A 14,056-nucleotide genomic window follows, 5' to 3' on the forward strand; every position below is an offset into this window, starting at 1 on the left:
AACTGTGAAGTGCAAAGTACTAAAGGTAGTAACCGAGTAACAATGTAGGAAAGGTGCTGTCCTAGTAACTTGAATGATTGATCGCGAAGAACTAAATACATGATGCGAAATGAGTGTCCTTATATATCTAGCCCTTCCTACTCCCGACCTACTCCCTGGGAGTAGATCTGGAGTCACCGTATACCCCATCGCCTACTCCTTGGAGTCACGCTGGGAGTATATCCTTGGCGTCACGTGTGGTTTTACCGGGTCCTTGCACTTGTGGTGTAATCTGGGTGTTGGTAAAATGGTGGCCGTTTCCTGCGTCGCGCTAACCGTCTCATGGAGTAAGCGGGTATTGGTTGTGACGGTTAGCCGTAGGCCGTTTCTGGCTTCCGCCCAGAGTGTCTGCCTTGGGGCCCTGCCGGGGCTCGCCCAAGTATACCGAAACGCACGTGACAACGCTAATCCTTAGCGTCCGTGGGATGATTGGCCCTCCGTTGTCCTCAAATAACTGCGGCCCCCGCGCCTCTTGAGGTCCGTAACAAATAGAGTATACTCGATAAGTTACTATAAGGAAGTAGACTCTTAATTATATTAGACTACTAGATATCACCCTTTTCCTAAGCATTTATAGTAATTACTAGCTATTTCGTCGATAATAACTAGGAGTATCGCGAGGTCCTTCTTAGATTTAAGCTACTATATAGTCTATATACTAGAAGCAATTTAAGTTCCGTCGTTATTAACATTCTTAAGGAACACTAGATTACCGATCGGATATTATCTATCACGATAGATAATATAACGAATAACAATACTATAATTAATAGCATCTAAGAAGAGATCAAGGTATAAGGAATTAGTAATATAGGGATCTTTCGGATTCTATATCTCGCCTATATAATTTAGCTAAGTCTTAATTAATTACTAGGTAAAATAAAGGTAGTACCTATTAATAATAAGACTAAGATTAAGTAGTCGGATAAGCGTATATACTTATATCCTAAGCGTATAAATAAAGAGATAGTTAATACTCTAAATAAGGTAAGGGTTTCTTCCTCTCTTTTACTACTAGATAACTAACCTCTCACTCTATACCTAGATTCGGAACCTTACTATCTTTATTAATATAAGCCTATAGCGCCGCGAAGCCTTTTTAGGCCTTTAGACCGAAGAGCCTTATCTACTCCCTATTTAGGATATCCATACACGATAGAATTCTACCTTTCTAATACTCGGCCATACAAAGCGACTATAGGAGGCCTTTAAACGATACTATTAAACTTATAGATACCCCTAATTCTACCTTAATAAAGAGGAGTAGCGCTAGGTCGACTACCTACTTTATATTATCTAGCTATTCTTTAAGTTCACTACTACTCTTTCAAAGTCAAAGGATATCACTATTTATCTCATCTTTAGTATCTATAATAATCTCTTCAGTTACCTTAAGGCCTCCGAAGAGTAGCTTCGCCGGAAGAGGATTCCCTAGAAGCAAACTATACTTTAAGCACTTTAAGTAGTAAGGGAAAAGCTCTTAGAGTACTATAAGATAACTAACCATAAGTACTATAGTGATATTTACGTAATTACAACGATCCTAGCACCTTCGAAGAAGCTTCGCTTCTTTAAAACTAAGGATTAGCAAGATAATATTAACTACGCTAGACGATACCGTGGTCGATTAGAAGAGGAATTCTAGCGTTATAAGAGACGGCTTTCAGACAAGAATAGCCCTCTATCACCCAGGACTTTAGCTAGTTCACTTAATACCGTGGATAAGATTAAAATGCTTTATAAATCCCAGAATACTCTTCAACCGGAGGAGCCCTAAGGGAATAATAATAACGAGCTTAATCGCTATCTTACTAAAGGTAAGCCCCTACCTATACATAAAGAAACTTCGAGAAATTAAAACTAATAAGCTAGGACTAATATCTTAACATCCTCGTATATTCTAGAAGGAGCATTAACAAGAGTTTCCAATTCTTATAGCCCTTACACGGGATATCTTATCTATTCCTACTAGTAGTACTAGTGTAGAGCGTCTATTTAATTACGCGCGTGATATCTATCATTATCGACGTAGGCAATTAAAACCGGAGATAGTTAAAGCGCTAATACTTTATATATATACAACAAAATTTAAGGTTAAACAAAGGGAGATTAATTTCACTAAACAGCTTATTTCAGTTAGGGAGTTAGCTCTTCTTAAACAGGAGAGAGGCTCACTACTACCCCTCCCTTCTCTAGATCCTATCAGTGATAGTAAGGAGGCCGAAGATAAAGATACAGTGACTAAGATTCCCTCTTAGCTACAGCCTTAGGCTCAGAGTGAAAATACTAGACCTAAGAGACCTCGGAGTAGAAGCACTTAATCCCAGGAGAATAAAGTCATGCCTAAACCAGCTAATCTAGAGAATACATAACGACCTAGTCAAGTACGGAAGAAGACCAGGATGCCAGAAGGATTTGAAATTAGAACCCCATAAGTGTATAATAAATCAAAGAAGTGCACTATTATATTAAAAAAGTTGATTTACGTTAGATACTTTATACTAACTAGATACTAGAAAAATACCAAAAAGACTGCATAAAAAATCATCTAACCAAAAGGTCACGAGGCTTAGCCTGTTTGCTATGTTTATCTAACCATTAGTTAACCAAAACCGCATTGCGGTCTTGAGTTAAAGACCGCAACCAAACCGCAAAAATTTGCGGTCTTCGAGCTAAGACCGCAACCAAACCGCAAAATTTGCGGTCTTGATCTGAAGACCAAAACCAAATGGTTTTGGATATAGTTGCGGTTAACCATGGTCTTTGCGGTTAGCGCCGCAGTCTAATCTTAACGCTCCTCAAAAAAGCGTAAGTCTCGAAATAAAATATTGGTTGAACACTTAAACCACAAGAACGGCCTATATGGAGGCTTCACTAGTGACTTATTGACCTACTACTTTAGGGTCAAAGCTATCGATCGCCCACTTTCTGGTCACTGGACTCCTACCTCTCCGCTAATTTTGGTAGGGTAATAGACTACGCTAAAGAGTTAGTTATCTTGGAAAAAGGTCAACGGAGGTCAAAAACAATAGCGGCTTATATCGTTAGGATCTATTTATAGATAGTAATTTGCTTTAGTGTTCATAAAGGTGGGAGGCCTGACGCTAGTCGCGCCGATTTCCTTAGAAATTGCCGGCGCTACTTTTAGCTAACGATTATATCGTGATAGGCCGTCAGTCCCTCTCGCCCTAGTCCGTATTTTACTATCTCACTTAGTTATTATTACTATCTTAGACGGACTAATAGGCTATCCCTTTCAATAGGTACTCGCCTCTTAGCCTCTTAGCCTCTTAGGTAAGTATTAATGCCTATTCAGGGGGCGAGTAAGCCTTATAGAATTAGTAATCATCTTAGTATAGAACGCGCTTAAATTTAAATAATTTATCGCTACTATTCTAATGCAAGTGTTAGCTAATTAAGTGAAAATAATAATAGCCCCTATCGTGCTTAGGAACTCGTACTATAGATATAGTATCTAGATACTTAGGGAACGTTATATATAGCTCAGAACCTATGTTAACATTAGGAATTAACTATATAGCCTGATCACGATAATATAGATTTGGTTAGATATCCTACGGATAGTGTATATACCCTAACTTAGGCGCCCTGAGGAACTATACTCCCCTTAATTTCGATCCCCCTATTAAATCACGAACGGCCTAAGAGGCAGATACACCACTCTTGGACGACCAATGGGCTAGGTTAAGTTTACACCGAGTGCGGATATTTAGCCGATACTATTAATCGTACTGGAGATGGATTGAGTACTAAAGCGCACGACTCTATCATATACATACGTACTACACTAGGATACAGATTTTACTTAACTGCGACGGAAAGCTTACTATTCTTAGGGACAATCCAAGCGCTAGGGGCATTACCAATAAGTTCTTTAGAGCTCGACGCTTAAACGCATAGCTTATCCGAAGTAAAGCTTAGTTTTGTGCTTAATCGGCGTAGGGGGTATCTTATCTAGATTACGGGTGCCCCGCTTATTTAAGGACGTGTAATACCGATCTAGGCCGTAAGGGGCAGAGAGGCGTCGGAAAATTCATCTCACTTCTCTTGCTATTAAGCACTCGCATCAGAATGCCGTTTTGAGCAGTCACCATCTTTTTGGGATAAGTAGTTACCTCCAAAGACATCGCTCTTAGGAGCCCGCCCTATACTCCTAGAGCGACGCGGACGTATAGGCTATATTATTAGTGCTAGTTTCTGATTTATACATAATCACTCAGGTTCCTAGGAGCTCAAAGTATTTTTCTACCCTAAAATGTTACAAAGTTAAGCGGTAATACTATAGGCGGTATAATATATCTATTTAAGTCCTACTTCCCTCTCATTAAGCATTATATCTATCTCTCTCCGTTCATTAAAATAGGTCTAAATTCAGATCACACTCTGGTATAGTACTACTATAAGCTTTCGCCTAGATTATATCTTAAGATACGTCGACTAATACCACTTTCGTCTTTCCCTTACAATAACTAAAGCAACAAGTATTAATAATCCTAATGCGTAAGCCGCAAAAGTAGCATAGTGTTACGTCCCTGCTCTTTTAGAAAATACTAAGGCAGCCGAATACATATAGGCGGCCATAAATAAGCTTTATCATCGACTATCCTCCGTAGAAGAGATATTAAGGATATTTACATCGACTTTTGACTAACCAGGCACTTACAAGCTCAGTCATGAACTACAGCGCTATACTCCTATACGTGCTTAAGCTTAGAGTAGGACTCGTATCGGGACTCGAACTTAGCCCTACCCTCGGCGCGAAGCGAAGCGACCACATACTAGCAGATAAGAGGTCTCCTCTCTCTATTAATAACGTAATCCACTATACCTCGGTATTAGATATCCTATAGGTATAGTAAGTCTAGGATAATCATCATAGATTAAGCCTAGGTTCAACTTCTAATCCAAGCTTAGAGGCGTGGCGCGAGAGAAGATCTATATAGATAAGCTAAGCTCGCTACGAGGAGGTATCTTTAGCTAATATTTTATTTAGCTACCGAGTAGCCTTCTTAACCTTCTCTACGATATTGTCTGTATCGGCTATAACGGGCCGGATTCGCGTAAATAGCGCGATTAAAAGGATCGTGCTAGATTATATAATATAGTGAAGAATACACCACCACGGGGATATCTCGTATAACTATACCGTGTCTACCTTATTAGGTAGAAGATCGAGAATCTGACCTATAACTTAAACACACAAAGCAGCCATAGTATCGCATATAGCGCCGGGAAAGGTCGTAATAGGTAGGTTAGTAAGGTAGCGAAGATAGGGCTGTGAAATAATTATCTTAGTGGTATAGAAGCGAAAGGCTAGACTAGCACGCTCCTAAGCAAAAGGCCGCGATGTATCGAGTTCGGCGAAGTGGAATTCCGCCGGAAGACGAGAAAGCCATCTATCGGCCTTACTATTAAGGGAAGAAATCTTGATTTCAGTTTCTAACCATAATCGTCTCTTCGCTCGAGGCGCGTACAGAGTTTCCATAGCCTCGCGGATAATTAACGCTAAGTCTACGGCGTACAAAAAGTAGAGCGAACCATTTAGGGTAAGAGTCTAAGCTTTCCGCTCGACCTACTTTCTTTTGCTGTCTAACTATACGGAACGTGTATAACTAACGAGGCTCTCCCTAGCTATAATCGCGGGCTCCGTGGAAAGTAGGGAAGACATTAATATATTCCGGGCTTCTTGATCCGTGATAAGCTATATAATCTACTTATTACTAAATTCCTCCTCGGTATACGGCAACGGGAGAGACGTGGAGCAGAAGGACTTAACGGTACTAGGCGGTCAGCCGGTCATCACGCATAGCACGGTATCTAACATAAATAGCGCCCACTATACCCGATATCTTATCTCCTTAGAAAGGTGATTAATGATAGAGCTCTCGCTACGGAGGTTGAGCCCCATAGTCACGGCTAATCGGATCGTAATACTAAGAATTCTCCATAACCTAGACACAAAGATTCCTATCGGTCAGCCACCAGCTCACGCAAAAATAAATAAGTAGAAAACCAGACCTATTAACCTATCCGATAGATAGAAGATAGAAGGCTATTAAGCCCTCGACTTGGACCTACTATAAGTCCGGGTATAAAAGCAACGCTACATTATTAATACCGAGGCGCCACGCCCGCGTGAAATATACTAAATAGCTATCCGCCTCCGAGTAGGGCGAATAGCCTATCAGCAGTAAACGTCTCGCTATAATAGCAAATATCAAATTTAACACTACTAACCATCGTTTACCAGGCCGGACTCTAGGATTCATATAGAAGGAGTCACATTAACCAAGAAATGTGGTTATGCTAATAATCGGGAAGGCAGGGTACACCGAAAGGAAGTAGCCGTTAATAAGTTAACTAGCGACGTTATAAGGAGGGCGGGTCGAAAGGTCTATTTCGTCGAGGATAGAGATTTCTAGCTCGTCTTAGAAGTAGTTAACCGACGAGATAGAAGGACAATCGAAAGAGGTACGGGCCGGTATCGTGGTATCTTAGTCTAGGTCCCGTTTGAGTCTATATAGCTAGGCTACCTCCGAGTGCTCGCCTATAAACCCTATAGCCTAGAGTTTCTTATCTCTATTAAAATCTTCTTTAGTGTAGTCGATAGCCCTAGGAGTAAAGGGCGTGCCCTCGGGATCAGGGTAAGGCGTTAAAGGATCTGAAAACTGGACAAAATAAGATAGTAAGGAGGTAATAATAGAGGGGCGAGGATAACTAGAACACACCTCCTTAAGAGTTAGGTTAACATAGCGGGCCGAAAGCTTATCTAGTCTAGGATAGAGGTCTTACAGGAGAGTTTTATAGGTTTCTAATTATACAGTAAGATCACTAAGTTACCTAAGGAGTCGTTAGATATAAGTTAATACTCCATTAGAAGCCACCCACTTAGCCATCTTCTCCCTCTTCCGATCGCTATATAAATACCGGACACCAGCATCCTTACAACGAAGACAGACGGGATAGTGTCCGCTACATTTAGCCTTTTGCTCTTAGTAGTTTTCGCAAGCCCGACTAACTCGACCGCTTCTCGCCCAGCTAATAGGCTACGGGTTTCGAGGGATCGGGACTTTAGTAGTCGGCTAGTCGCCGGTGGCCAAGTCGCCACGGCTAAGGAGGGGGGTCTCAGGGAATTAGAATTTAGTAGGCTATATATAGGAGGGGAATAGCGCCGATTCGGTTTTAGCTTAGTCTAATAGATATTCGGGATTCATTCTGCAAGGCGTGAAGGGGAAAGATACACAAGAAACACGAGCCGAAAACCACAGAATATAGTTAATAAAAAGCTATCTTTGTAATAGAATAAAATAAAAAAACAGAGAAAAAAAATATCCTAGACCTTTAAGCTATATAGGTTCTTGGAACGAGACTAGCGCACTATAATATACTAGACGCGAGAGCCGCGCTAACGAATAAGGCTTCGCAAACTTCCCTTGTATTACATTAACCACCATCGTAGAGATCAATAATACATAATTAAGTTTTCTTTTTAAATCTGACGAGCAAAATGTCAAATTTAGTGCAGTTATTATCATAGGGTAGACCGGAAGATAGTCATGGTCCAAGAGCACGGAACTAGAAGTAGTGAGTGTGAGTCAATGACGTAAGTTCTAGTGGGCCTAGACCACCCATAAAGACCCGTACCCCTTAACTAATTAAGGTAGCACCCACAGAAGCCAAAAAAAGAAGACAAGCCATTTTACATTAAATTATGCTAATAAAGTATCTATCGATACCGAAAGGTTGCTTTCTAAGCGTAATATCTCTCTGCGAACGCCTACACTACCAAGCAGTCGACCAAGTAGCAGTTTTAGCCAATTCACACTAAGGTACTTCCTCGTTAACCTAAGATCCCTAGCAGTCGGGTAAATTTTTCGGCAGTATCGTCTCAAGTTTAATAACTATAGCCGGCCACATAACTATATTAAGAATCTTAGTTTAACCAGCGTCCGCCACTTGGATCCTCCAGGAAGGCCAAGTGCCGGGAAAGTGAGGAATATCCATTCACAATCCTACAGCTAACTCTACTTCTAGCATTCGAGGCATATAAGGGATATGACATGGATCGCATGGCTTAAACATAACAAAGCTATGAAAGTATAGGTCGGACCCAGAAATAAACAACTATATTGATCTAAAGTTGACAACAGGAGCCACGCCAAGACCTAGCAAGCAGTCGGGCCGGTTATGGTTCTCGCATATCGTACTTCTGACAAGGCCCGAGTTAAAACTTCCTTAGCCCCTCTAGTCCGGCTAAGGCTTCCGACAAATAACAGTATTCCTACTATACTTCTGAATAGCCAAATATACGCTATATATAACCCCTATTATAGCTATGAATTCCACGAAGTGAGACGTTAATCACTCCTTTATTTTAGGTAAAAGATCTAAGAGCCTTACATGTTTCAGTTTTTTAGAAGAGTTAACTTGAACGGTATTATAATTCGTATAACGTGTAGACATCGTGCCGTGGCCTATAATAAATTCTGACCGTGTAAGGTGCTCATTTTCTCGGACTTTAGTAGACGCTATCCGGTACAGCCTAAAATCTCGAAAAAGCTTAGGGCAAACCGAAAAATTGATTACGCCTCGCCTACGGGTCCAAACCTATTAGTGTGGATTAAGCGGAAATTCCCCATAACTAATCCGCTGATATTATTTTTTTTCCAAGTACTCCTACAGGGTCGCTACCCACTAGACGTCATAAGGAACCACTCCCCGTATTCACGGTTACAGATAGAAGATATTTACAGCATTCTATCGAACATCAAGCAAAGTGAACTTCGCGATATCGCCGACCGACAAGATCATTCTCAGACGTTAAAGAAAGAGCTCGAATAAGGCTTTCAGATACCATCCCATTCTAAGTTTAGGTTTTAAGGTCCACAAACCCTTATATAGTTAAATTAAGCTTTTCCGACAAGAGAGCCATATATTATAGGATAGCCTCGCTCATAAATAGGCGCGCTACGCGCTAGGTAACTACTAAAATGGTTAAAAAACCAGATATCTTATCCTTTCAACGTACACCGCAACGATGTTTGTTCTATGGTTAGTTCACAGCGGCAGCATTAGTTTGTGCTAGAGGTCACCCTTAAGGACCTCCTAAGATCTAGGAGGAGGCCCGAGGGGCTTTCTAGATTTTAAATACGCGGTATTATCTTAGTTCAAGGCACAATACTTAGTACGTCTCGTAGGGGTTTATAGTTATAAAAGGCAAAACAAAATCTCCTTATACATATACCCTTTCATATAACCTAGCGTGTCTGAGGCTACAGCTACACCAAGGTGAACTTACGCACGGACCCTTTATAGGTTCATACGCGTACCTTATCAAAGTCAGGGACAGTTCTGCGGGAAACTTTCATATTGACGGTTAATTACATTAGTGCGCATGAACTAACCCCGCCTACTAAGCGGGTGCACTAACATAATCCACGTTATATAACCCTTGAAGCACTCGTACAGAATAGGCCGTGAGCCCCCATATAAGATAAGATATTGGTTGGAGTATACGAACCGTGTCGAAACCAGGATTTTTTTGTGACGCGATAAGTAGTATTTAGCGAAGGCTGCTCACGAATTTCTGCTAACATCGAGGGGTTAGTCTTTCATTATAACCCGATATTACGGACTAAAACGCGCCTACGCACGCCCGTGAGAGTACAAGGAACCTTAGAATAATTGAACGGGGCCGCACGACAGGTTCATCAATAAAATTCTAAGACCTATTCCTAATAATACTTCTGTTCTTCTAAACATTATAATACCACCTTCCGTTCTGTGGCCGGCCAGTTCTTCTGATCGGGAACTTAATCGTCGCGGCAGAGCGATCTAGCCAGGAAAGCATATAGACACCCCCGACCAATCATTCAATCCTCCTTACATCAAGTAAATCCCGAGTCGCTTTAGCTACTGCTTTGGGGTATATTTAGGAGACTGGTACCTGGGTTAGAGCCAACTATAGCAAGTAAAAGGTTCTTGCGATAGATTGCACAAAGGCGAAGCGTAGTGCGAACGCCCTCTAGCTACCTTACCTAAAACAAAAGTACCGCGAACCAAGCGCCTACGTTATCGTATACCTCAGCCATCGTTGATCTGCTCTAAAGTGCGTACACTACTTTATGAGACTCGCCTTGACTGATCGCTATTCGGGGAAAAATGCCAACTACCGACATACGTCGCTAACTTTCGTGGTACAGCTAACAGTCGGATATAGCCCGTGCGCGTGCCAACGCGGGAGGACTCTAGTAGCCACAGTGGGAACTATTATATACTCGAGCCACCCACTTATCCTAGGCACTATAGAATAGTTTATCCTCTAACTAGCTCGCTGCTCGCCGAGCGTTTACTTTCTATCCGCACCGTTATATCCGGCTCTACTATAACCACTCCTAGTCCCTCTAGTTCTCGTGTTAATACTATCTTGCCGATCGCTATAAGTTAGCTCTCGCTATTTAGAGCCTATACAGAGAATACCTATAAGCCATGTCCCATGCCCCGTGAACTAAACTCAGCTATCATATAAAGCTAGAACTTTTTTCGTGATACATAGGCAGCGCACTCTTCCTTATTAGGAAGTAAAGCTATCTCCGTAGACTAAAAGAAGGCGGGGCTAATTTATTACGAATCGGAAAACGTAGAAATAATAGGTAAGATATAAATTTCGTGTCCTAGGTCTCTTCTCATTTCTTCATTCCAGAACTATTCACAGTATCTTCTTACTAGCTATTATTTGATTCAGGCGACTCACATCCCTATCCTAGGGTCACTAGGTACAAATTTTTAATTCAACGAACCGACTCTAAGGGAGAGGTAAAACGGGTTTCCACCACGACACATTTAAAATTAGAGCTATTTTAATTTCAGTCTCTCGAATCGAAAACTTAGTCGATTTTTAACCTAAGTCTACCTCAACCAGTCAGCAGTCGGTATTATTTAGTCGGTAGGTTAGCGCCAGAAACTATCTATCTGTCTACCTAAACGTGAGGCTCGAAAATTCAACGTAAGCAGTACTTTCATTCTTATATGCTCAGATCTAATTAACGGGACTAATCAACTTTAATCACTGTTTACTAGTGGCCTCTATTGAAATATCCCGCATTTTTTCTTAGCGGCCACCGTCTGCACACGTGCCTTATAAGACCTACACGCTAACGAGGTCCCGAAAGCTACGACAAACGAAGTAGCCAGGGCAGAGGATACCACTTTCGTAACATGCGAATTATCTATATTACTTACAGCCTTACTCTTACAGAATTCAAGATTCTAAATTTAAAGAGCACGACTTTGATTTAGACGCTAGGTTAAAGGGTCTTCCATGCAGTGGAGGCCTTATATCAATTCATAAACCACACACTCTGGTCCGAATGTACGAAAAGGCCTTTCAAAATCTTCAACAGACCAATTACCGCGTCCTCGCCAAAGCGTATATCAAGGTGGTGGAGCCAAGGAAGCAAGTCAACTATCCATATAATAGACGGAAAGCAATCGGAGGGAGAACAGTTCAACTAGATCCCGAGCAGACGAAGCCGCCATAGTAGCCTCCCTAAGTTCGCCACCGCGAGCCAGACCATCTCCCTAAAGTTAGTACGTTCCTCGGATGACTCCATTCACGTGGACCTATTTAACCTCAATAGAGCGTATTCGACTACTAGTTCACATTCTTCGTGAGCTACGTACAAGCCATAGTATTATTATTAGAAACCTCAAAGAGGCGGATCGGGCTATTCGGGATCTAATTCGGCCTAAGGGCCGAATCAGATTTCTAGATAAGCTCTACGAAATCAGAGAGCAGGATAAACGGTTCTTAGATAGACAAGCTAGTAAGAAGTTCGAAGAAATCATAGTCATTTATGAGGCTAATATATTTCATAAAACAACCAAGTATTTAAGCAGTCTTCACAAACTGCCATATATAATATAACGCGGAAGGCTAGCTATACTTCCGTATTTAGAGATAAAAGCCCTAATACCCGAGACACCTTCCGATATATAGGGGCTTCTATCGGCAAATAGGCATATAGCCCTAAGTTGAATAGGCCTCTCGCTCAGTTCACAAATTCCTAGGGCTTATCTAAATCCGAGCCTAGCTATCACGTCATCCCACATTAAGATACGAACGGCGAAGGCAACGAACTATTATTATCCTACCCGGGTTAACATCCTGCACTTTTCAGTAATCGACCTTCAAATTAGGAAGCTAGTGCTATTAGGATATAGTCGGTTATAGGAAATGCTACTAACACATCTCAACTTCCGAGTTACCATACTAGTCCCGATGCTCACATTCAAGTAGACGGATATAGTACGTTTTACCCTATAAGGGCCCCCGGAACACCATAGACCGTATATTCTGCAGAGTCACTGTGGGAGGAGCCATTTATAGGTGCAGGAGCGAATCAAGGTTAGGATAACTAATGATGCGGCAAGAGGGAATAACAAGTGCTTAGTCTAGACAATGATCGTCTTCTGCTATTTTGACAATAGAAATCAGAGGAAGTCGTTGGAGAAATAAGTTTCGCGGGCTGAAATATCTGAAGAGCGAATAATAACAAATGGATTGTTTGATTTGATTCAGCACAAGATCGATTGGATATAGAGATTGACTTTTTTAGACACGTCAATCTGTGATCGAACGCTTGTCTAAATACCCATAGTAGGCTCCGAAGCTCGGCGGATAGAATACAAATCGCTATTTACGAACCCAAGTGGTCAGGAGCCTGGCTGGGAACGCTATACGCAAACATAAAATGGGTAAGGGTGGGGAAATCGGGTATACGGTACAATCCTGTCATTTAAGGTGTGATAAATTCAACGCGCAAACCTGGCATCCTACCCATATAATAAATCTTAGTCAGTAAAAAGTCATGTGATAAAACCGAGTGCTCCATTATCAAGAATACTCCCTAGGTACTCCCGGGGCAGTCCCTCAGCACTTAAGTTTACTTTATCCTTGCTTAGCTCACTTTTCACTCACTATGCTCAGGTCAGGCGATTAAGGTGACGTGAGAGCCTGCTCTATTCCATACCCGCTTATAGTACTCCTCGCTAAAGGAGAAAGGCGTTTTATGTTACGGGGCGTACTATAGACGCCTCAACGCCTTAGTAATCTATTAGGGTTTGAGCCATATTCTACACAATGGGATCGTGTGTTCGATTCGCTTCCGAATCCCCGGTTGAATCGCTAGAGAACCATTCTCGTATATAAACCCTTAAAGATCGGATTCAGAGATTTTCAAGATTCAGTCTTGTTTCCAATCTACTGCTACCTTTACATCTTCTTCTCCTTGCCCAGTTGACAGGCCCTACCCTATTAAGTAGACCCCCCTTACACCAGGATTCTAGTGCAAGGCTGGTCGAGCCGAAAGAAAGCACATCTGCAATCTAATCGCACTACACGCCATGTAACCTGATATAATTCTAATTTAACAAGAAAAATGGTTTCAGTTTTTAAGAGCTAAGGGTAGTAGAAGCTTAGGCCCAAGTAAATCTGTAATTACTACGAGATGTAGGTGACCATTTATGACCGGCAAATGTGTAAAGGATGGATATTATCTTTTACTCAAGGGGGTCTAGCTGTCTTCCGACTCTAGGAGAGTGTTGGTGTTGTGTGTTGCAAAAGGAAGCTTAATTCTTCTTTTTGAGGGAATACATGAGTCTATATATACAACATGAAGTCCAAGTTGATTGGAAACCAACTTCGTTCTTCCTATACATAGTGCAGGAATCATTCCCGATGTTGCGGTTTCAATCCTGAGCAGCAACTGCCTCACATTAAAACAAGCAGCCAATTCGGCCGGCAGAAGCTACTGAGGTAGTATCGCATGAACAGAGCGATTTACCCCCTCAGCCGATTCAACCGGCTAAACGGGCTCCACCTAGGTGTAGGCGTGTAACGGGTGTGGGGATATTGGCAATAAGATGGATCAATGTAATAAGCGATAGATTAGGATAGACTGCGGCATGGCTTTGGTTGCGGTCTTAGGTTGAAGAC

General features: G+C 41.7%; 1 protein-coding gene across 1 annotated transcript; it reads left to right on the forward strand.

Annotated features, from left to right (window-relative positions):
• Positions 1-960: 960 nt before the first annotated feature.
• N7496_005744 (uncharacterized protein) lies at positions 961-2,297 on the forward strand (the record flags this gene model as incomplete). Its single annotated transcript, XM_056698673.1, has 4 exons — positions 961-1,026; positions 1,340-1,446; positions 1,790-1,856; positions 1,962-2,297. Coding segments are annotated over 4 exons (576 nt in total), but the record flags the coding sequence as incomplete, so codon positions are not given.
• Positions 2,298-14,056: the final 11,759 nt, after the last annotated feature.

Source organism: Penicillium cataractarum (assembly GCF_028827025.1).
Source record: "Penicillium cataractarum strain IBT 29864 chromosome Unknown utg000004l, whole genome shotgun sequence".
Lineage (NCBI taxonomy): Eukaryota > Fungi > Ascomycota > Eurotiomycetes > Eurotiales > Aspergillaceae > Penicillium > Penicillium cataractarum.